This window comes from Gobius niger (assembly GCF_951799975.1).
Source record: "Gobius niger genome assembly, chromosome: 16".
Taxonomy (NCBI): domain Eukaryota; kingdom Metazoa; phylum Chordata; class Actinopteri; order Gobiiformes; family Gobiidae; genus Gobius; species Gobius niger.
In genome coordinates this window covers 16764320-16788441 of record NC_136867.1, presented here as the reverse complement: position 1 = coordinate 16788441, position 24122 = coordinate 16764320, and the positions used below count along the sequence as shown (strand labels likewise).

General features: G+C 43.1%; 1 protein-coding gene across 10 annotated transcripts in view; it reads right to left on the bottom strand.

The window, feature by feature from the left end:
- fgfr3 (fibroblast growth factor receptor 3) overlaps positions 1-24122 on the bottom strand; it is a 72255-nt gene that overhangs the window by 26740 nt on the left and 21393 nt on the right. For 5 of the 10 annotated variants that reach the window (XM_079573645.1, XM_079573647.1, XM_079573650.1 and 2 more), the window contains exons 3-5: positions 18290-18553; positions 14600-14665; positions 7121-7290 (exon numbers count right to left, since the gene is read on the bottom strand). In XM_079573645.1, the coding sequence (XP_079429771.1) occupies positions 7121-7290; positions 14600-14665; positions 18290-18553 (500 nt within the window). The remainder of the gene's footprint in view (positions 1-7120; positions 7291-14599; positions 14666-18289; positions 18554-24122) is intronic. The other 5 variants (XM_079573648.1, XM_079573651.1, XM_079573653.1 and 2 more) reach the window with 3 other exon arrangements.

The window sequence follows — 24122 nt, the reverse complement described above, 5'->3', positions numbered from 1 at the left end:
TTTTGTCGTCACATTTTCATCACGTTTATTTTGCGCTTTCTTCACATTTTTGACGTATTTTTGTCCCTTCTTTTCCCAGTTTTTGTTACGTTTTGGTCACATTTTTTTTGTGGTTTCATCCCAACTACTTACACTAATGAGAACGTGACAAAAACGCAACTAAAACTTGACTGCAAAAACAAGGAAGACGCTTAGAGGAGTTTTGTAGGTTGAGTAGAGCTGGGCGATTTCCCCCCCCCAAAAAACTCTATTCATGATTCGATTCGATTTTCTCGCCTCCATTTAAAACAAAATAACTGCGAACTGTAAATATATTTTAAATATATATATTTAATCAAAGTGCATCAACATAAACAAAACTGCAAATGCAAACCCTTTCTCTAACTGAAAAATCACTGTGCAACAAAGATTGTTAGACGTCCAAATTATTTATACTGTATTTGGATTGAGCAATAAAACAAACACATTTCCATAAGTGGGCTCTGCTCTTCTTAGCACTTTCTCACAGCATGACCATCTTCCTCTTTTTATCTAAAAAAAAATCTGAAAATATGAATCGATTTGACCTACCAACTCGATTGTTAAATCAAATAAATTTTTTCCCCAGCCCTAAGGTCTAACTTTCAAATGCACTGGCCTATAGGCTGTAAACTACAGTAAAGAAGCTTTCAGATTTGGATAAAGACGTACTGGAGAAAATGTGCTTGGTTAAGGTGGGAGTTAAGGGGTTAATAAAGATAAAATAATGCAAGTGTGCCTGACTTACAATCAAAGAATTTCAATGTTATTTTACTTCTGACAGTATCGATACCTGATCAGTTGAGCATCTAGTTAATGTACAAAATTTAGCATCGATTAGCCTCTGAGTATTGAGTCCAGGGTGTGGTTCACTGTAGTATAAAGTATAACAGTACAGCAGAAAGTACTTTGGATAATTAGAAATATCTCAGTGCACAGTGTTTAATACTGCTGCTTCTCTTACTTACGAGCTTCAGATTGAGACGCGATCATTACAATGTCCGCTTTTGTTTGCGTCCCCGTTTAGCATTGGCACAATACAAAATGTGTGGAGCATACAACAGCATTGGCTTTGGCTGTCAAAAACCTCAGGGGCATCTGAATGGAGCGCAGACACGCCCCCCTCGCGCCCCCTGATGGCTCAATAGAGGATGACCCTTGCCCCCTTGGCCCGGGCCGATCGAGGCGCCGCACGGAGAGAGAGAGAGCGAGAGGGGGAGCCACAGTTGTCTGAGAACGCACGCAATTCCACGGCCCGGCGCTGCGCAGGAATCTGATTTGGGGTATTTTTACAAATGGGCCACATATCCGATTTACCGATTCATTTGGCTCCGACAAATGCGACGTTTATCTGTTCAGCGGCTTTACAAAGTGTTGGCGTGACAGATACGAATGTGAGTGAAAGCTTGAGCGCTCGCGGAGAGGAATGGCGTGATGGACTTCCATTACAGACGTTTTGAGGAAAATAATACATGCACACAATACATTGACACCTGTGCCATGTCACAGAAAATTGCTCTGCAGAGACGATATAGGAATGAATGCTTTTCCATTCTGTGCAGTGATTACCCTCCATCTAATACTCGGCATCTGCTTCTCTCACTGCAATTAACTTCATGTCCTATATGCCTAATCTCTGATCTTTGTCTAAGCTTCATTTAAGACAGCTTGAAAGGCCCTGAACCAACATTTTTGTATGTAAAAGAATGGCATTGATCCAAAAAGCAGCAATTTCTCACAAAATCCGAGCTATGTGAGATACAGCTTTTGCGTGTTTGTGAAAAACCTCACACAGATAAACTTAATTTTTGTCGTGACATTGATGGAGGTGCTGAATTTCGGAGGTGACGGTAAGTGGTTAAACGTCTATATAAGAAAGGAAAGGTTTGAGAGAGCTGGAAACGTGATGAGGAGAAAGGCTCATGCCATTCAACCCCCTCACTCTGTCACTGTTTAAGTAGGACGCGCTGGGAAAAGGAGTTTTAACCTTCAGCTCCTATACATCACTACCCCTCCAAAAGTATCAAACTCTGACGTACTTTTTATTCCCTTCTATTTGCGTCACAAACAAGGAGAAAGGACCGAAACATCTTCTCCAAATCCTTTCATATTGTTTGCCCCCGGCTCGAGTGCACACACACACGGAGGATATTTTTGATCGACGGCCATTACGGACGCTAGTAGTTTGAAAGATAGTATGATAGGTTTTAAAAAAGGGAAGCAGGAAGCGACCCACTCAGATCCACTCGAGTGCGGCGACAGGATGTATTTTTACTGATGGGTAATGGCTCCTAATGGACGAGTATTTCTCTCACTCTCATGCACATCCGAAGGCACTTACAGGCATGGGACAAAGTGGCTGATATGAAGATGCTGCAGCCCGGGCGCTGTCTGTGTCCTATTTTCCTATAAACGCCTCAAAAACATGGATCTTTATTGGTGAACACGTGGCTCGTAGATTAAAAAAAGATCATTTGTAAGCGCAAGAAGATTGACTCGTCTTGCCTTGACACATTACAGACATAAAAAGCGTGTTGCTGGGAAAGTTATTGTGTTTTTGTACGGGGCACCCCCTCATATCCCTTCGTGGGACGGTGATGTGTTTATTTGTCAGGGTGGGGTGGGGGGTGCACCCGGTCCAGGTCACTTTTTTGGGTCTTGACAACGTGACAATGGCCTCCCTAAGCCCCGCCTCCTCCCGGGGTCCCGAAGGTGACGCTGCTTCCTGCTCCAAGTGACAAGATCATGTGAGTGTGACAGCCGTGGAGAATGGGGGTGAACCGAGCGGCTGTGATTCTTAACCCTGTGATGGGACCGTGACACACGCCCATCAGTCAGCCGTCACTACAATGGAGGATTGATTTGTTATATTATGATATTGTTATGCTAAAGAGCTGATCAAATTACATATGTGGTAGTTAAACGCAGCCATACCAATAGACTTTTTCATTGTGTGATGTGTGGAGGGCTGGGTACCGTTAAAGGTTACCAGTCTGGTATCGGAAAAACAGGTTCGGTATCGGAAAAATGTCAAAGCAGGTACCAAAAAGAAATGTAAGATCTTTATATTCAAGCTTTGATGTTGTTGTTCATCAAAATAAATAAAAAAAGAATTAAAAAAAAGTGACAAGACAAGTTTAAAAAAAAAAGAAAGAAATAAGTGGAAAAAATTGGGGGAAAATTGGAGAAAAAAATAAAGGATTTTTTCTTTTTAAATGGGGATAATAAAATAAAAAATATGGAAAATTTGGGAAAAATTGGGGGAAAAAATATGGAAAATGCGGGAAGATAACATTGGGGCCTTTTTCTGACCATTTGTCGCTAAAGGAAGTTTCTCGGTTCTGTCACCTCAAACGAATGATACAAACGCAAAAGAAAAGGAATAAAGCAACATAGTATTGTTCAGGTATCGTATTGAAAACCAAGTATCGTTAAAGTACCGGTATCGCTACCCAGCCCTAGTGATGCAGAACAGGAGAAAATGCCACAGTCTCAATTAGCGAAAGATGGCTTGAACCAAGAACTTTGTTGTTTAGGCTGAGGTTTATTTTGGAACAATTTTCTCATGAAACGTATTAGTAAATTCATAAAATCGAGATGAAAAGAGAATGGTGATGCACATTGCCCAGCCTCACTGATTTGTACAACAAATGCCTCACGTTTATAACTTACTGTAACTACTGCTACTACTGTGCTGTACTATTATTACCACCACTACACTCATTCCCCGTGCCACTCCTCGTGTATGAACTTTCGGTTTAGGAAACACAACAGTAAGCTACTAAACAAACTGTAGGGCTTTTGTATCTGATCTCCGAAACACCTTGAAAAACCTTGAAGGATACATATCTCAAAACTTCAAAACCGTGGCAACTCTTTCCTTAATTTTGATGAAGATGAGCAGATTGTTTTGGGACTTGAAAAAGCGCCTGATCCCTTCCCCTCTGACCCGCCCGTCTGTCACCCACTGTGGCCCCCTCCCACCGCACGGAGCGACCCCTGACTTCACCCCACATCAAGGCTAGCCCCAACCCCACAGGGACCACTAACTGGGTTTAAGAGTAGCCCCAGGAGAAGCGAAGAGCGAGGGGGAGCGGGACGTCCAGACAGAGACACAAAGGGTTTAAACGTCTCAGTTATCAATTTCAACATCTTTATTGGGCTATATGTTTAAGTGATGGTTAAAATGTGACTGAGAAAGCACAATAATGACCAAACATACTTGCTAATATTTCTGTCCTTGTGTAAGTTCTGGTATGAATAATCCACTTTGAGTATATAATCACTCTTTTGAGCCCTGTGCGCATAATGATGTCTCTACCTGCTTTTATTTGCGGCGTAATTGGCCTTAGCAGAAACCACAGTGCTCGCTACAACCACTCCAGCTATGCCGCGCCGAGCTCAAACTGCCCGGGCTATATTGAGACCAAATCGCGGGGCAATCGAACGATGACAACTCATAATGTCAAAGTGAATCCTGACACTACACCGGACAAGGCCACAGGGTCCCACATGCTCCAGGGGGCTTACTGCGGGCATATCACGGCTCTATACATATACATCAGATGACACCTCCAACAAGGCAACCGTGGAGCGACACACAAAACGGCCACGACAGAAACAAATGTTGTTATTAGAATAGACTGTGAAGAAATAAAAAAAACTACTCGTGACTAATGATTAACTTTACTACAACATTTTGGGCATTGGACAGGGAAGTGCTGCATGATAAAGGGTGAAGAGTGCGGAGTGATGTGAACAAATTGTCACAGCTGAGAATTGAAACCACGATGCTAAGCCATGCAACCTAACTCCTACACCACTGGGAGGTATCCATGTATTTAATTGGTATTTTATGGTTGTATGGTGGGGATTGTAACATAAAATAACCAAAAAGAATGGGGTTTGCAGAGTGATGTTTACTCTCGTAATGTAATGGTATCATGTAATGGGATAAGACTTCTATTTCTTTTATCGCAATTATTTTCCACAATCTAAAACGTTCCCCCGGTCCTGACCCGGGATGCCGAAAATTAGCATAGAATAGCCCACAATCGCTTTAGAACAACACAATGCAGAGGCACTATCTCGAGTGGATCTTGAGTGCCGCACTTTACTCTAACTCCCCCAAAGTTGTGGGAGAGTGAGCCTTGGTGACAGGTGTGAGGGCCCGTCCGGAGCGGGACAACTGCAGCGGTCCACTGGGAGCAGATGTTAGAGATCTCTGTAAACTGTTAATAGCTGCGGGATCTCATTACATTTTAACCCTTTGGAGGATCCACAACACTTCAGGGACAGGCGCCTCTCAGCACTAAAGGCCCAGAACTACGGTCACAAAGTTAGTTTTCAAATCTCAAAACATGCACTAAAATGGACTATTTGCTGCTGATATCTGTACTCCTTTTGCATGACTATGGATTTTGGGTACTGTAAGCTGCGTGGAACAGTAATCTCTGTAAATCCCATAAAAATGAATGGAACTTAGGCAATGTTTTTGGAGCCTTATTTCTCAGAGGTGCATTTGTATCTCTTCATCTGACTATTTGCACAAGTGGAACGTCTGTATTTGAAACTAGCTTGATTCTACAAAAAATGAGAATAAAACTACTTGAAGTAATAACAGGACAACACCAAACAACATTTGAAGTAACACAAAGAAAATCAATGCTTGTAATGTTCTCAAACTGTGGAAAACATATAGGGGTACTTATAGGTTAAGAAACGTCATCTATTTTAATACTTTATTCATTAAATTCGAGATCATTGAATTTATCCTTCAGTATTCCATTAAAGAGTTTTTTATGGTTTAGATGTAATTTACCGTATTTTCCAGACTATAAGCTGCACTTTTTCCATAGTTTTGCTCGGGGTGCGACTTATACTCAGGTATAAGGTGTGCCTTATATATCAAAATATATAATTTCACATGTTTGTTGTATTCACAATGACAGCCACTAGAGGGTGCTCTCTAGGCTTGTGTACCAGCATCTGCATCTCCTGTACTGAAGTTTAAAAAGAGAGCTTGAACAACGTGCTGCTGGGAGAGGCTTGTAAACGGTGCAGTTACGCCCACATGCCCAGGTAGTTGCCAAGGCTGATGCGACTTATACTCCGGAGAGACTTATAGTCTGGAAAATAGGGTAGTCCAACTTAGGGTGATTATTTTTTTTTGTCTTGATTTGATCTTGCTCCAAACCTTGTGGTACTTGGAAGGTGAAACACTGCTTTTTAGGTGCTAGTATGTGAACTGAAGGTTTGAGAATCACTGTTTGGTAAGTTTGTATGTTTTTCTTCTGGCTTGGACCTGACACAATCAGTCAGTGTGGGTCTAACCACTGTCAATTCAGTAGGAAACTGCTCATACGTGTCTCTTATGTATCGCAGCTATGATGAATTAAGGAGACACGAGAGCCTAAGGGAATGACAAATCTCTGGCAATAATTTCGATCAATATTTATGATCATTATTTGAATCCAAACACACATTTTGCCAATTTGAATTCGTTAGCAGTCGCTCCCAATCACAGGCAGCCCTCGGCCACTCTGCGTTTCCCAAACATAAACTCGCCCCTGCGCCTTTAAGCCACACGAGATCGTAGTGTTTAGGCCGAGTCCGGTGTCAAAACTGAGTAGAACAGCTGTCCGCCGCGCCGCGTTACTGTCAACACGGAGCTATCAGGGCACTATCTGGGCACCACTCTCCACTCTCTCCACACACACACTCGCCCCCTGTTTATTTTAGCTGAGTTCGGAGACCTGGATCACGCCGCGCTGTTTTCTGACCTTTATTTTTACCGTGAGAAGATTTCAGCGCTCGCTCCACTTATAGACTTTCACTGCAGGAGGCATCCCAGCACCGCGCAGAGGGCAAAAGAGCGGACTAGCGGGGATTTGGAAAGGGCAGTGGGAGGAAATACTGTCCCGCGCCGGATCATAACCTCTTATCAGCGGCTTCTGGGGTGTCTTAATTGGCAAACCAACCAACCAACTCTTACTAATGGCAAAAACCGGAATACATTTTAAAAGTTTGATGTTGTGGAAGGTACATTTGCTCAACGGCGGTCAACACAAATGCATTCACGGTAGCTTATAGGCGTCCTTACCTTGATGCCGCCCATCCTCTGCTCTCCCTTGAACTCCTTGCCATTCTTGAGCCAGTGGATCGTGGGTGTCGGGTTCCCGTCCGCTGCACACCGAAACTTCACCGTGTTCGCAGCGGGGACGGCCAACAGCTTCTTATCCATCCGCTCAGGTCTGGTCCAATAGGGAGCTTCTGTACAGAAAACAGGTGCACAGGTTAATCATAAAACAGGCCAAGTTGTTTCTTATTGATGGGATGGGATGATCTGTCCAGTCTCAAAGCCTAAATACGGATTGTGAAGGAGAAGAAAGTCCGCAATGCTATTTTTATTTTGATACATTTATTTAGGGGGTTTAGGGAAAAACACATATTAAGTGATTAGACAAGCGTAAATTGCAAAGAAGAGAAATAATGTAACATCAAGACCACAATCATAACATAATTCCGACTTATGTGTTTCATTTTCGCTACCTCTTCCCCTTCACGAATCACGATCCCCATGTTTTACATTTCCTCCAATATTCGCAGATCACAGAAACATTTTGGGGGAAGACCCTGCAGGAATCCACCCGTCCATGTTTTGGTAATGGCTAAAAGATGACACAGACGGTTGCTGTTTGGCCCTGTTTTAAAAAAAAAATGGCCCATGTTGGATGAGTTAGTTTGTCGTGTACTCAGCAGATGTGGGTTTGCTGTGTGGAGGATCACTATACCAAACAACACATGGGCCATAGACGTAATCGCTTAGGGCTCACGGGATTAATAAATAACTTTAATTAAATGCCTAATGAGTTGAAGATGTATGGCCGGATCTTTGCATCTCAAGTAAAACATCTTCCAATAGCTCAATAAGGTGAAGTAGGTAGGATTCTAGCCTATAAATATGCAATAGCAATACTAAGAAATGCAGTACATCCCTATTAAGAGAAGATATGACCTTACTTATCTCTCAGCGGAGTTATTTACTGAGCTTTTCCACTCAGGAGTAGCAGGTGCTTAAATTTCGATAACAGGCTAAATGCTGTGTGTGGTCCATTGCAAGTTCACATTTCTGTCCTATAGCCCTTCTTCCCGCCTAAAAACATGTACTGACTCTACCTCCCTGTAAAACCTCTTGTGACGGGATGCTCCATGGATGTAAATCACCGGTATGGAGCTGTATGGGACGGGGGGACAATGCTCATACCCTTGCAGCCCCAGGACACAACAATGCCACAGTCCATTTGAATCATCAGGTCTTGCGAGTTTGGAAAGCTGTCAGGGCGATTTATTGAGTTGTATTGAGAAGATTGGGCACAAAGGAGTCAGGGGCAGGCCATTGTCCCGTGTGTGGATAGAGAGAGGGGTAGTGATGCGTAATGTGTGTCCCGGGACAAAAAGGCTGGGGAGGTGGCTGACCGGTCATCAGATGTCTCTTTTTACTCGCCTGAACACAGCCAAAGAGAGGAGCTAATTACCATCTCAATGTTTGGCTCTTGTGGGCCGCGCCGACCAGTGGCGCACAACTGTTGAGCACAAGTTGAGGTGCAATAGAACGTTTTGTAAGCGATGGTTAAGTAGAGCATGGGACGTACAATGAAACAGAAAATATCAGAGGGACTCTACCAGGCTTAAACCCATATCTGTGGAAATGGTTCGTCCAGTGTTTGTAGAAAAAGGTGCTCAAGTCATCATCTGTACTGGGTTGTTGTAGCTTTGAGGACATTTTGCCTCTTAATGTTTAGCACCAAGTCCTTCACACCAAAATATTGTCTATCTGAGTTACCACCAATGGCCGCCTAGCAGAGTTTCATGACGACGATGCGGGGTGTCCCTATTGCCCTCCATTGCTGTAATACCTCCATATAAGGGCGACAAAACAAGCTAGTTTTCCATTAGAAAGCATTGCACTTAAGACACATTAAAAACAACTGTAAAGCCTGGTTTCTAATTTTCCTACAGCTAGATATTCCTCCAGTGACAACGCTGGGCTAGTTACAATTAAAGAAACCAGGTTGTTTTTTTGTAAGGTACATTTTACAAATCTTGTATGCTAATGAGACTTTGATTGACAGGCCGTAGCTTAAGAGCTAACAGTGCGGGCGTGGTTGCGACGGAACAACGTGCCCCATGAGTCTACAGTGAAGATCCCGCCCTTATGCACTTTTTAGGAACATGCTCCGTCAGAGCAGGAGACTGTAAATCCACCATGATTTCCCCTTCGAACATAGTTATTAATGTTAACGGGGAGGAGTGAGGGGAAGCCGTCTATTCCCTTCTACAGTCAATGGTTACCACCAGCTTTAAAATGGGACACAAAACCGGACAAAAACTGAAGGAAATTGTCTCGTAAAAAAGAACAGCAGTAAACCTGAAGTTACTCTGAAACACAGTTTGAGAATCAGTATTTTATTATGGATACACCATCAACATTATTGCTCATTTGAATCTCCCATTTTCTCAACATCTTTAGTCATTCAGAATCACATCTTTACTCTACCTATTAAGCCACCAGAGCCGTAACTTCTCAGGATTTCAAAGTAACAGTACTTTTACTTCATCTCGATTATTCCTTTCCCTTTTATTGGCACGCCATTGTCACGGTTTATCCCAAATTTGTCCCAATCAGGCCCCGTTCATGAGGTGGACCACACATCGGGGCCCATTTAAAGACTCTAATCCTTGCTTTATTTGTGTGCGCGTGTGTGGCTGCCGCTTACAACGCCAAGAAAACAACGTGTACAGACTCCGGTGGGACGTCCCAAGCCGCGCTCAGCCCTATTTGCTCCAAGTACAGCACAGAGAAGCCCTGAAATCGAATAGATATTGTCCTTTTATGGCCCAGTGTTTGCGTTAGCGAGCTGGGGAGTCCGACGCTAATGCCAGCAACCCGTTCGAATAGATTACATTCTGTTACGAGGGCAATTTATGTCCCGCGCAGCGCTAAAAAGACACGCTGCTTGTTTGTTATGGGACACGTTTTAAGTCTTTGCTTGTGGTCTCTGTAACCCTGCGTTTGTCTGCTGGTGATTTACACAGCGCAACCAAGCCAGATTCTGAGGACAGGAGCCAAGAGAGACAGCAGTGTGTCACAAGTCAATCACAAAGGCAGGAGGCAATGGATCAAAGATGTCTAGGAAAAAAAGGGCTCAATTATTCTCTATGATTCATAGAGAGATAGCGGACAGCTAGGATGTGATCTCACCCAGAAAGGGGGGTAAAAGCAAAAACATAAGCGAGGATGATAGTAGTAGTAGTACCGCAAAGCTTTCTCACGGCCCTGTTCTTCGAAGCCAAAGCACTTCGACTGCCTTCAACAAAGCCTGCAACTTCCACAACTACCGCAACGCCTACAGCCGCCGTCGCACCTACTAGTAGAATTCATAATCCTTACGATACTATGGTTCAAAGTATTTAACTGAAAACAAAGTGTGGCCCGCGAGGGGGCTCGGCCGTCACTCACAGCGGCAGCACATGTGGGCTTGGGTCTGCCATTGATTTGAACTAACAGGATCCACATTAGAAGAGCAGGAATGATGACAGTGAGTCTTATGAAGGCTCAGACACATGTTGTATGGTTTGGGGTTAATTGGTCGGCATAGAAACCAAAATATTTGACTTTGGAGGAACAGACATGAATCAATGCTACAGAAAAAAAAAAGTCCAAAGAGCTCTGCGTGGATCCATGCGTAAAAAATGTATCACTGTATCACTTAGTGGAGCACACTGTGTCTTGTAATAGCATTTTCTGTTCAAATCAAGTCTTGCATTGAATTGGTATCACATGTCTTAAAGGAACAGGCCACCGTTTTTCCATACTGAGATATGTTCTTACCTGAGCTTAGATGAGTTGATGCGTACCTGTCTGGTCTTTGTGTGTGCGCCCAGTCGCCCACAATGACCAAAGATGTTGTTGGCATTTGGCCTCTCCCAACATATACCTATAGCTCCAAACAGGGGTGAAGCTAGAAGCGACCAAGCTCTTCCACGGACACGCACAAAGACCAGACAGGTACGCATCAACTCGTCTAAGCTCAGTTAAGAACATATCTCAGTACGGAAAAACAGTGGCTTGTTCATTTAACTCATCATGGTGTGTGACTTCCCTTGAATGTAGTACAGGAACATTATTTTTTCGAAACTTAGCGTTATAGGGGGAAGTAGCAAACATAGTCCACTAGACACAAACAAAAAAGGGGAGTCATGAACAAATCCCTGTTCTTCCAAGTCACTACTGGTAAATACAACAGATTGTCCATTTAGCTCCAGTATTTTATATTCTGATCAAAATAAGAATCCTTATTATTTAAGAATCCCAGAATTCTGAGCGTGTTTGGCGACACATGAGCTCTTGACTATCTCGTGGGATACAGTCTATAATCCTCTCACTATCCCACAGCCAATACTTTTTGCACTTAAAGCTCTGGCATATTTAGCACGTACAAATATTGCCCGTATAGCCCCTTTAAAAGTCACTTAAGCAGCTCGTCTCGGTTACAGTGTACATTTATATGCCGTAGTGCGTGGCATACAGTTAACATACCGATCGCACCAGCCGCGTTTCGGAGTCCATTTTCACTTTCAAACCAAACAAACAGCACACAGGAGTACGCCCGAGTATTTTTAGGCCCCCTCCTCGGTTCACCTCGCACTGTGTCTGTCATTCTACACCACTACTACATCCACACGCGGGACAAGGGGTTATCTGTGTCCCCCCCGTGCGTGCGTCCCAAAGAGGGCTGGGGGTGCACATAACCCCCCACCCCACCTCTCCCGACAACTTCTCCAAACCGCCGTCCCACGCTGCAGAGCTGAGGAAATACCATCCTGCCAATTAGACACGGGCCGAGCAGAGCTGAGCCGTAAATATGAAACATGCAGGAATAAAAGGAGGAAAAAAGACTGTCTGCTGCTGCTGGTTCAAATGGAAAACGGCTATTTTCACTATTTTGGTCTGAAACGTGTCGGTATCAGCTTCCTAAAGTCAACTGTGAGGCATTCACGAAACCACCTGAGCTGAATCGCACGGCTTCTGTCGCACGCATAGTGGAAATAAAGTTTGAAAATCTTTTGGACTGCATAAAAGGTCTGCCTTGTGCGTAAAAAATAAAAAATGTAGGTTGCAAAATGAAGTTAGATAAGAAAAAAGATCTAAACTAGCTACATATCCACAGCTATGAGTTTTGTGTTACCGCGGTTACCTGCCGGGTCAAGCAGCTAATCAGGAGGGTAATTGTGTAAGGGTATAACTTGTTCTGAGTGGAGCACACAGATCAGAGAGCTGATACAGTGGGGCCTTTGAAGAGGGGACAGCACACACCCCTGTCCCGTAGACCAGTGCCCCGCGCTGGTCGACTCTGTTGGGCTGCCAAAGTAAACAGCATGGAGTGTAGCACTGGAGAACAGCACACATCCAGGCCTGTGCGCACTGACTATAACAGGCTCTCGGTGTACTGCTGTAGACCTGATAAAAAGATTATGTTTCTCAGGGAATCGTGGGAGGCCGAGTTCAGTGAAGCTTGAAGGTGGTATATTAAAAAATGATGAAAGCATTATATTTTGACGGATTTAGTCTTGTAAACTATAAGAACTTAACACGTTTGTTATAATGGCAGCTGAAGAGTAGTGGGAGTATGACGATTCAGTCTCTATCCTTACAATGGCCTTTGTGGCGTCTTATCAGGAGGCTTTATAGGAAGGAACATTGACAACTTGAGGCTGAAATGAGCCTTGACGTTGTACTAAAACTGACCTAGCATTCCAGAAAGCATTGCGTCTCTATTCACCTATATGCGCCGACACTCCACTGCCAAAAATAGCAGTGGCCATTCAGTTTCCAATGTTCCTTTTCCCCAGATAAAGAGGTGAGAGACGAATTCAATGTCGATCTCACAAATTGGTCTTACAAGAGTCCTCGGTTGCAGCGGCTGCCGGGCCTCAATCTGGCACCATTTCCCAGAAGGCTTTGGGGGACAGCTGAGAGGAATGAGCTCATGACTGCTCTGCCCTGTCCCTCGCTCTGTTTCTGTCTGATCGTCCACAGTCAGGGCTGGTAGCATCATTTCATTTGGCTGACACTGAAAATGACTCAACCTGATATCTCCGCTCACTGACCCAATGTTTCCTATGCCCCTCAGTCTGTCTGCACTGCAGCGTAAGTCGGGAGCAATGTCAATAGTGGAAAAGTAACAAGATACATGGGCAATTGGATTTTCCATAGTGCATTTTGGAGCAGCCTATGTGACAATGACCCAAATAAAGGTGGTGGGGAACTGAGATTGCTGTGAGACAACTAAGAATCCTGTAATAGTAAGCCGTACCTAAAGGGAGAGGGAAATGTTCACCTATCATGGGTCAAGTGGAACAAAACATGAAACATTTTTTTTTCTGCTGATAAACTGTACAAACCATTAAAACCATCTAAACTTCTGTGTGTTTGTATCACCAATGTCTGCCAGTGAATTTCGGCTGTTTTTTTCCGTCCGGCACTTGGGACTTCTGCATCACATGGCTCTCTTCCTGCTCCGGAGGCTAATTAGCGTTGGCTTAGCGGACATTAAGCAGCGATAGCCGGGGTTTAGCATTTCTGGGCTAATCCCTGTCGTTTTGGCCAGGAAATGGGAGCCTCGCATGTCATGAGGTAGACTTACACACAGAGATTAAGTCTGGAACTATATGAGACTATTTACCCACAAGTCTTTGCTGCGCTATGAGGCCGTTGTAGCCACAGTCAGGGCCCAGTGCATTAGTATGAACTGAATGATCTCTCTGTACTTAACAGTATGATAGATAGTAGAAGTAGGGACTGAAAAGAAGTAGTAGTAGTAGTAGTAGTTGATGAGGATATGACCACTTGTATATCAATTTATTAACCTCTTACCCCCCCACCTTTGGGTGAAACCAAACTCAGTTCAGGTGGGGGCTAAGAGGTTAAAGTGAACATTGTTTAGGCTACTCTGAGCCCATGACAGTCTTTGTGCTTCTATCCAGACAGATCATGAAAGACTCCGTGAGAATGCAGACGGCAAACTGATAAAGGCCGTGAAATCCCATTTACAGATGTTATGAAATGTAATTAGATGCCATCAGCGCAATAATAAATCCAATATGAGTTACATAATTAGCCATTAAAACGCCTATTGAGCGGAGACTCTGCGGTGCAGTGTTTATGAAAACGAGTTGGGAATACTGATCTGTAGCTGCAGGGCTCAGTTACACAGCTATACAGTAATTGTATTAAAATAGACTTATAGCAGTCATTTTGTACCATTTATGAACCTACATGGCGGCATTAGGAGGATAAATAGTCTCTGCTACGACCTTTGTGTAAAATTCATTGGTCTCATAAGGTAATGTCGGTGTCTTGTTTTGGTCTAATACGACATTTAAAGGTTACCGAATATTTATGAATCATTTGCAGTTCTTAAAGTAATTCCCTGTCTTTACATTATATTTTTTACTTTGAAAAATAGCACGTACAGAGGTGTCAGTGTGTCAGTGAAAAGAGTAAAAGAGAATTCACCATTTGCATTACCTGAATCTTCTGGCTCCTCATCATAGTCTTCATCATCGCCGGACGACAGAGAATCTGGAAAACACAGTAAATGAAGCTTTATACTGTGCATGCGAAAAGCCGTTGTATAAAAAGTGAAGCTATAGCTGTATTTGGCTTTCAAATTGTGCGAGAAGTGAAGATTGGACAATGGCGCACGGACACATTTAAAAGTCACGAATGGGCCACAGTTCTGCTCCGTCACGCGTTGCAGTCAAAACATTTACACAAACTCCACAAAGGCGCACCGCTCATTAGCTGCGCGCACGCGAGTGGACACGCCAGAAAACAATTTACAAAATCACTTTACATGATGACTTAAATTTACCATAAGAGCAAGTGGACTGGGTAAATGCTGTATTGAGAAAGTAATGCAGCAGGAAGAAGTAGAGGAGGTACTTGTTGTAGTTTCCAGCCAGAAGACCACTTTCAGGCAAGGGAATAACTCTCTTCAGGCCCATTTTTGATTCACTTTTGTTGTGCATTTGCCTTATCCTTTAAACAGTGGCTCAGGGCAATCAGAGCAAGATTGTGCCAACTGTGCATGTTTGGGGTTGTGTAAAAAAAAAGCTTGCTCTTTTTAACTTTAACTTTTAACAAGGACTCATTCTATTCTTAACAGCATTGCTTCTAAGTTTTAGCATGTTAAACGACTCTGCCCCCCCCTTTCAGACACTGTTATCTCCTCTGTCGCACATTAGCGCCGAGTTTTGTAATGGTTTTTGAGCGTTTTCCTGGTTCAGCGGCTCAGGTTGGTTCAAATGAGAACCAGCTGTTTCCCCCGACGACCAGGTTTGTGTTTCCACCACTTGACACCTCCGTCTGCTGCTGCTGCTGCTGTTCAGAGGCTGAGCAGGGGAGGGGGGGAGAGAGGCTGCTTAGGTGTATATGAGATAGATTCTGCTTTATTTGTGTGTGTGTGTGTGTGTGTGTGCAGGCCTTCAGTCGTACAGGAGTGTTTGCGTGTTCTTTACTGGATTGTTTACAGAAGCTTTCAGATTTGGGTAAGGCCAAACAGGAGAAAATGTGGACGACCGACTTCAACATCCCTTCCCATGCGATACACTCACAATAAGATGAAAGCATGTTCAGGAAAGCAGTGATGTGAAAACTACTACATATATTCATGCTGTTGTTTTTACTACCTTGTTTTACGTTATTTGCCTGCGAGTAGGTTATAAATAATTAATTGTTATTATGGCTCACTTCAAAGCAACTCACCAGTCAAAGCATCGAGAAATTGTGTGAATATTATCAAGTTTTTTCCGAACACATGCAAAAGGAGATGGCTTTCCGATGGATCTCTTTCCCGATTTATCCAGGCTTGAAATTGACAGAATGTGGATAAAAGTCATCTCGTATACAAGATTTGGTTTCTTTGCTGTCCATTGAAATAGATTAAAATGCTACCTTTGCCTTGCGTCTCAGTCTGTAGCAGTTCGCTGTCCATTGCTACAGTCTTTAGTTTCCTTGTCTAAACTTTTCTGAAGCCAATCGTCTCTCTAGTGCACACTTTTCTTCTCCCCTGTTCGCCCCAAGACAAGATCTTAAACACTTCGTCCGGCGCTAAGTGTCCTTTCAACTGCTACTCGCATTCCTCCGCTGCGCTGCTGCTGCTGCGAGAACTGGCCTCCGCGCTCCCCCCGCTCGGGACTGGCCGCTATCCAAAAGCTAAATCTGATACCGCGGCTAAATATCTGACACCTTACTCAAATATTTGACCAAAAACACAATGGGCCGTGTGTGCTTTAGCCTGTGTGTTCGGAGAGGAGGGAGGGAGGGATATAGTGGACATGCGAGGTGCAAGTTGTTATGTAAAAGTAAGGAATATGTTTGAAGACAGGGGTGAAATAATTTGGCTAAATGCATTTCCGGTTTGGGCTCGGTCTCATAAATTAAACAGGTGGGAGATGGATGTGTGATAGGCCTATTGTCGTAGTAATCAAACATGTATGGCTATATTTGGACAGAATGACAATTTAAAATATCCTTGCTGATACTGTATTACTTTTTCAAATTTTCTGCTTCTGTAGAATGACACCTAAAGATCTGTCCATTCATACAAATGTGAGAAACACTTTCTTCAACCTTAATCTTAACCTCTTAACCCCCGTATGAACTGAGCACATTTTCTCCAGTTTGGCATTACCCAAATTTAAAGGCAAAAAAGCGACAAAAAAACGTGCCGGAAAAGCAACATTAATGCAATAAAAAAAGCCGCAAAATGTTTTACTAAAGAGGAATGACGAAGACAAAAAAGCAGAAAAGACAAAAAAGCGACAAAAGACAAAAGACAAGAACACAACAAAAACACTTCCAAAATGTGACAAAAAACGCGGCAATAAAATGACAAAAACGTTCGGGAAAAGCAACAAAAAATCAACAAGAAAGCCACAAAAGGGCAACAAAAAGGTCAGAAAAATGCAATGAAAAATTTACCAAAAACTTAAGGCAGTACTGAGTAACTTGTTTACCTAAATAAATCCTTTGCGTAGTCCCTCTGGGGGTAATACAAGTGTTAGTGTTAGGGATGATTTCTCCCCCTGGTGTCTCTGGCCAGAAAACCACAATTGTAACTTTGCTGCCTACGAGTAAGAGCCACCAATACACACTAATAGAATCACGAAGAAGAAGCTAACAGGATAACAGGCAAAGCTAACTGCGGGCTAGCACCACTTAAACAGTATTTACAGCCAAGTTTGAGTGAAAAAAAAGATCTCCATTGTGTAATTGGATGTACAACATCCCTCTCTACCTTTGTCTTTTCTGTCAGCGTAGTATTTACTCTCACGGACAATTAATGAGTAAAAAAACAGAACATGCTACGACACCTGCAGTGGCCTGAGTTACTTAGTACTGCTGTAACAAATGCGACAAAAAAGTTGCGGTGAGTTTTGTTGGTCTTAGCTTTCAAATGAGGCATCACACTGGCCTATAGTCTGCAAGCTCCAATCCAGACGTTTTTAGATTTGGGTAAAGCCGAACTGGAGAAAATGCGCTCAGTTAAGGCGGGGGGTAAGAGGTTAACTTGGTTCACATACAGTCCATATTACAAGCGTGTTTTCCTACAAAGATAATAGTAATTAAAGATATTATGACAGCTTTCAATTCCGTCGTGATTAATTATCAGCGTGATGAAGGAGCAAACAGATAGGTCATACTCGAAAGAACCTTGACATTGATAAACCCGACCTTGACTGAGAGAATTTGCATGTGTTTACTGGTTAATACTGAGCTGTGTGTCCAGTAGAAGAGGCTGCGCGCTCTGATTAAAAAGCAGAAAAGCCTATTTTCTTCAGGGGCTGTGGGCCAAACAAACACCGGCGTTAGTGTGTTTAATATGTGGAGGAGGTGAGACTGACTGAACCCGCTCGTTCCCCTCCACTCCCATCTGTTTCCAATGATGGGATCCGCGCCGATAATTGCTTTCTAATTAGTTGTCAATAACAGGCTCAGCTGGCGTCCGCGATGTTTACGGGGCGGAAAGGCTTTGAAATCGTAAACGGCAGGAGTCAGGCTCCCCTCGAACGCGCAACTAGCACCTTCTCGACGAATGAACTCTGATGGAAGTGCAAAAGAAATCATTTACAGTGATTTCCCACACTTATTATCCGTGCTTTTGGAAATTCTTTTTCTCTGAGCGGATAAATCCTCTCTCACCTGTGACCCTGATGGTGTAGTTGCTGACCAGCGCGTTGTTGTGGACCGTGCGACAGGAGTAGACGCCCGAATCCTCGTACGACACGTTGATGATGCGCAACATCCTCTGTCCCACCCTCGTCCTGTTGTGGGACACCAGGCCGAGCCCGTCTTTGAACCACGCCACCGGTTTGGACGGGTCCGGTGCGTCGCAGGACATCTCCAGGGTGTCGCCCATGCCCAAGACGAAGTCCTCCAGGAAGGCCGCCTCGCTGGACACTGGATCTAGAACAAGAGAAGGAGAGTCATTAAAGCAGAACTAAGTAACTCATGCCCCTAGAGGCCATAAGCGCCACTGCGGGTGTCCTAACATTTTGCGTTTTTTTATTGTCCGGGAGAGTAAATACTACGCTGACAGGAAAGACAAAGGAAGAGAGGGATATTGTACATCCAATTACACAATGGAGATCATTGTGTGAGATCACTCAAACTTGGCTGTAAATACTGTTTAAATGGTGCAAGCCCACAGTTAGCTTTGCCCGTTAGCCTGCTAGCTTCTTCCCCTAATCATCTGATTAAAGGAGCTAGATGCAAGTTATCCATTTTATACTCACTACTGCCACCCCAGGTCACATGTGTAACTGCACCTTCTATATTAAGCTTGTGCATGACGGCAATTCGGACCCAAAGTAAAACTTTTTGAGTGACAGAGCAGGATTTTAGAGGCAGTTGTGGTGAACAAGTCTGGGCTCATTCTACACATTAGGACACTGCTGGAACATGTAGGGGGAGGAAAATACTTAATTTTAACATTTTTAAACTGTATAGTCCCTTTAACACTTGTATTACCCCCAGAGGCACTAAAAAAAGGATTTATTAAGGGTAAACAATTACTTAGTACAGAAACCAAACTACATGCATATTGGTGAATATAATACATTTGTTCAAAGGTGGACTAAATTTGAGTTGAAGATGCTATTCCTGCTCAATCACACTCACAAACCACATTCAAAGGCAAAGTGGGTGTCGTGACTGGCCAAAGGACACAATGACAATATAAAGCAGTCAGAGCTGGATTTGAACCACTGAGGTATAGCCAAAGTAGACAGCCAAAGCAGTTTTCAGTAACTTTTCAAAACACATTAATGCTTTATTGCTGCTAAATAGTCCAGCCTATTCGTAAGTCTCCCCCATAAGTGATGTAACCGTCTTTTAAAGGGCCTTTTCACTGTGTAATCAGGAGCTTAACCAAAACTGTCACTGCGGCTGATCTGCCCATTAAACTGGGTAGGTGTCTCCAGACATTTTCCAGCTCATCTTGGTGTCGGCTCCGGGCTCAGAGAGGAGAGACACCCGTCCATTCAGCGCCAGGGGAAAGTCAACATGTTTACAAGCCCCCACGGCCACACTCTGAATCCACAGACAAGGCTGAGAGACTGGGACGGGCCGGTCCAGACAGAGGACTGTCCTGTCACTGTGCAGGGGACGACACTCATCACCGGCCCAGATGAATCACCGCTGAGACAGGAGGATCTGGTTGTTCTGTTTATACACGAGCAGCAGACATGATCCGTGTCTAAGTATTTTTCAACCTTCATTAAATAAGGGATGAACGTAAATGGATCTGAAATTCATATTCTCCTCCACTACATTTCCATTTGAGTTTATGACAATGCTGTTCTTGTTATGTCTTATTCAACCATGTTTGTAATCCTATCTGGTTCTTGTTATTTCAGTCTCTTCTGTGCCAGCAGAAGATTAGTCCAGGCGTTTACATATATGCTCAGAAAGTAGATACTGGAGGCTCAGGATAGGAAGGAATTAGTTTAACCGAGCACATTTTCTCCAATTCAGCTTTACCAAGGTAATGCCTCATTTGAAAGCTAAGACCTACAAAACAGATCGGAATTCTTGAAGCCTTTTTGTCGTGTCTCTTTTTTTGTAGCATTTTTGTAGGCTTTTTTGTGTGTGTGTTTTTGGCATCTTTTGTTGCTTTTTCATCCTCATTTTTGTTGCTGCTTTGACACTTTTTTCGGATATTATATACTCCTATATTATTATACTCTCTTATTCATACTTTATATCTTTATTTTGAGTTAAAACATAAACATACAAAAACCATAAACATACAAAACAGCAATGCAAAGGTGTCCAAAAGTTTATATAGAAAATTAAATCATGCAAACAGTGAGGTCTTTAATGGGGAAAGAAGAAGTAATACGGCAATGGGTTGTACATAGACCCGTGGGCAATGTTTGAATAATTGACTAATAAAAGAAGCAAAGCATAAGTACGGTTTATGTGCATTAAATGCCTATAGCTAAGCATACACTGGACATTGTTGCAAAAATGCCACAGTCTTGAGCCCGGTTTAGCGAGAGAGTGTGAACAGCGGAGTGAGGTGTGATTTATGACAGTCCAGTCTCAGCATTGACCCATGTAAAGGTTAACGGAGGAGCGCAGACTGACAGGAGTGGAGCTGCCCCCTCTAAACCCTCTCTGCGCGGCTGATTGGCAAAATAACGGCGGTTCAGTACACCGCGGCGGAAAAGGCCACGTCCACATCGGGGGGGAAGACGCAAGAGACAAATGGGTTTGCAGGCAACAAGGATGAGAGGATCGTACTTAAAGACAGAAAGGAGGAGAAGAAGAAGATTTCCTGGAACATAATTTCATTTAAATCCACTGAAAAAGACAAACGGGGCACTTCTAACTCCTCAAAACCCATTGCGTCGTCGGCTTATGGTTTATGCTTTCATAAATAGCTGTCTGGAAGAGTTGCGAGTTGTTTTGCCCGTCTATATTTTTCTTATTAAACTCTATCCATGTCGCTGCTCTGGGTCTGACAAGCAGAATTTACGGTGCTTTCTTAACAGACAAAAAAGCCCATTGAGGAAAAGAAAAACAGCGAGGCAACGGCGCGGGGCATAAATCTCGACGCGGCGTGAGTGTCCCGGTACCTTTACTTATGACCTCAGTGAAAGGGAGAGCAGAAAACAGTGCTACAAGGATGTATGCTCTGCTTAAATATATGGGACCGGGGCATTATTAGGCAGATATAGTCATCTCCAGAGAGTCGTAGTTCACCGGTGAATGAGTGGAGCGCCTTCTCTCAATGGGAAACAGTAGCTCGTAGACTAAACTAAAGAGTATAGGCTCTTCAGAGGATTAATGGGATAAGGCTGTCAACCGAATTCCCCCTAAAAGCAAACTAAGGAGTAGTTTGCCAAACTGATTTAAAAGGGGTTGTGCTCAAATTTCCCCGCTTTCAAATTGTGACAAAAGAGGCTAAATTGTTGTGGTAAAAACTGTGCAGTAACTTATTCCGGACATTCCTTCAGGAGGCAAAGTGGCACAGTGTAATAACAACAACAACAAGTACAATATTGTGGTTAAAGTGGATACAGCCCCTTTAAATATAGCATGGGATACGTTTTAACCTGTTAACCCCCCACCTTTTCTCCAGTTCGGCTTTACCCAACTCTAAAGTTTCAGAGAGAACAAAAACGAGGATGAAAACGCAACAAAAAGCAACAAAAGAGCGACAAAAAATGTGCCAGAAAAGCAACACTTATGTGACAAAAACGTAACAAAAAAGTGACCAAAAAGTGATGCAAAAAAAGGGCCAAAACGGCAACAAAAATGGAACAAAAACACAATAAAGTGACAAAAACGTGGCGAAAACATGACAAAAAAGGGATGAGAAATAGGATGAAAAAGCCACAAAAACACAACAAAAAAGTGACATAAAACATGACAAGAACATGGCAAAACTGTGGTGACAATGCGGCAAAAAAGTCAGGATCACTTTTGTAGGCCTTAGCTTTCAAATGAGGCTTTACACTGTTTGCTCTCCAGTCGAAAAGGTGGGGGGTTGGAGGTTAAGAACTAAAACCCCCCAAAAATCAAAGGTTTACTGTATGTTTGTCGTTGTTATTGATGGTTAGGACATAATAAATGAAAAAAAAATACAAAGAAAAACACGTCCTTAACATTTTCGACCCTTCAATGTAGAAGACTGGCCTTGGGTTTGTATATTGAAAAAGCTCTATCATATCATCCCTTCCACCTGAACAATAACCTAAACGTGCCTATATACAAAAAGGTCACGAACTTGCTAAACGCTCACTGTGTATGGAAGAAAAGAAAAGTGTGGCCTGCTTTATCAATAACCTGGTGTAATTGTATTTTAATGCAGCAGCTCTGCCTCGGCTCACTTCCTGTACAATAAGCTTTTTCTCTCGCTTTGAAGTGCGGGGACCATTTCTTTACTGCGTCCTCACAGCGCCCTGAGCCAGGCAAATGCAATTTACGGAAGGAGCAAAACAAAACAATGCCATGCGAATCATACATTAGAAACTCCATTCGGGAGCTGGGAACAACACAGCAAAGACACCTTTTTCAGCAAAATGTAATCAGGAAATATCTACGGCTTCCCGGGATGACGCACTTTTGAATTGCAGATGGGGACGCGGCCGGTGAATAGAAATGAATTGGACTCAGAAAGGTGTCAGCTCGGGGCATGCCACAGTGAGAGTGAATTAAAATACTCAGTCAGTGGCCTTGGTCTCAGCACGAAAATCTTTTCCTGACCATGCAATGACTAAAAGGGCATTGCAAAATCTTTATTAAGGCATTTTGATTAATTGACCATTTTTGACGAGGCTCATTTCATTAAAAATTGTGCAAAGGTAGGTGTAGATCTATTCATGGGCTTTACTTACACGACTGTTACCTGTTGTACTATATTTGGACACTACTTTAAGTATATAAAACCAACAATGACGTCTTAAAATGTTTATTGTTATGGTCCTAATTACAAGTCGACTGATATATCGGCCGATATTTGGGGATTTTACTATATCGGCTATCGGCCCGACCCAGCACAGATGAAAAAACTATATCTCCGGGACTGAAAGTGATAGAGACTTTTCTGCATCGGAAAGAGCTATGTCAGGGCTTTAACATTAAAGCTTCCTATAGGTCTCAGGGGAACAGAGAAACATTGTGATGAAAATTGGTTAGCGACAACTTTGACTAAAGCTAGTTAGTTTCACTAAACCTTAGTGAATATGGACATGCCATTTTGAAGCACAGAACCTGTGGAATTAGTCTTAACCTCCACATTTGTATTTTTGATCGTCGCGCAAAATGCCGTGACTAGCAACAGTATGCTAATGCTAACGGCAACATGCTAACGCTAATGGAAACTAATCAAAGCTGGGACAGAAACTGAATCAAGTAGTACAATAAAATCGGCCACTGCTGGAGTGGGCAAATGTTTATGTTTTTACAGGAATATGGACCAGACATTTGTTAAATATTGGTCAAAAATATCGGCATCGGCCAATAAAAGTCCCCGAAAATCGGCATTTGTCTTAGAAAACCCATATCGGTTGACCGCTTGTCCTAATTTGACAAAAGTTTAACTAATTCTGGCTCGTTTAGTCAGCCATTATCCCTGACAATGTATCTTTCTTTTATAATGACTTTTGAATTCTCATTTTAAGCTCATTCTCATTTTAAGCTCATTCTCATTTTAAGCCCTGGGTTACATTTGTTACCATCACCACACTCACCATCACAACAAAATTTTGGTTGCAATGAGTACATTTCAAAGCCTGAATGTAGATGATATATTGCACGTGATTCTTGTATTAGTTGAGCAGTTCATATTTCAGCTCTAATCGCGATTGCAGTATTTGTCAGAAAGCACTCAATCATCTGTCCTTGTCGTCGCCCCTGAAAGCCCTGTCTTGTCCGGTCTGAAGCAGGGTCACATGTTCGATCATTGCCGTGACGACAGACTGGGGCTCAGTGAAATGAGAAGAATGCGTCATTATTATGGGATGCA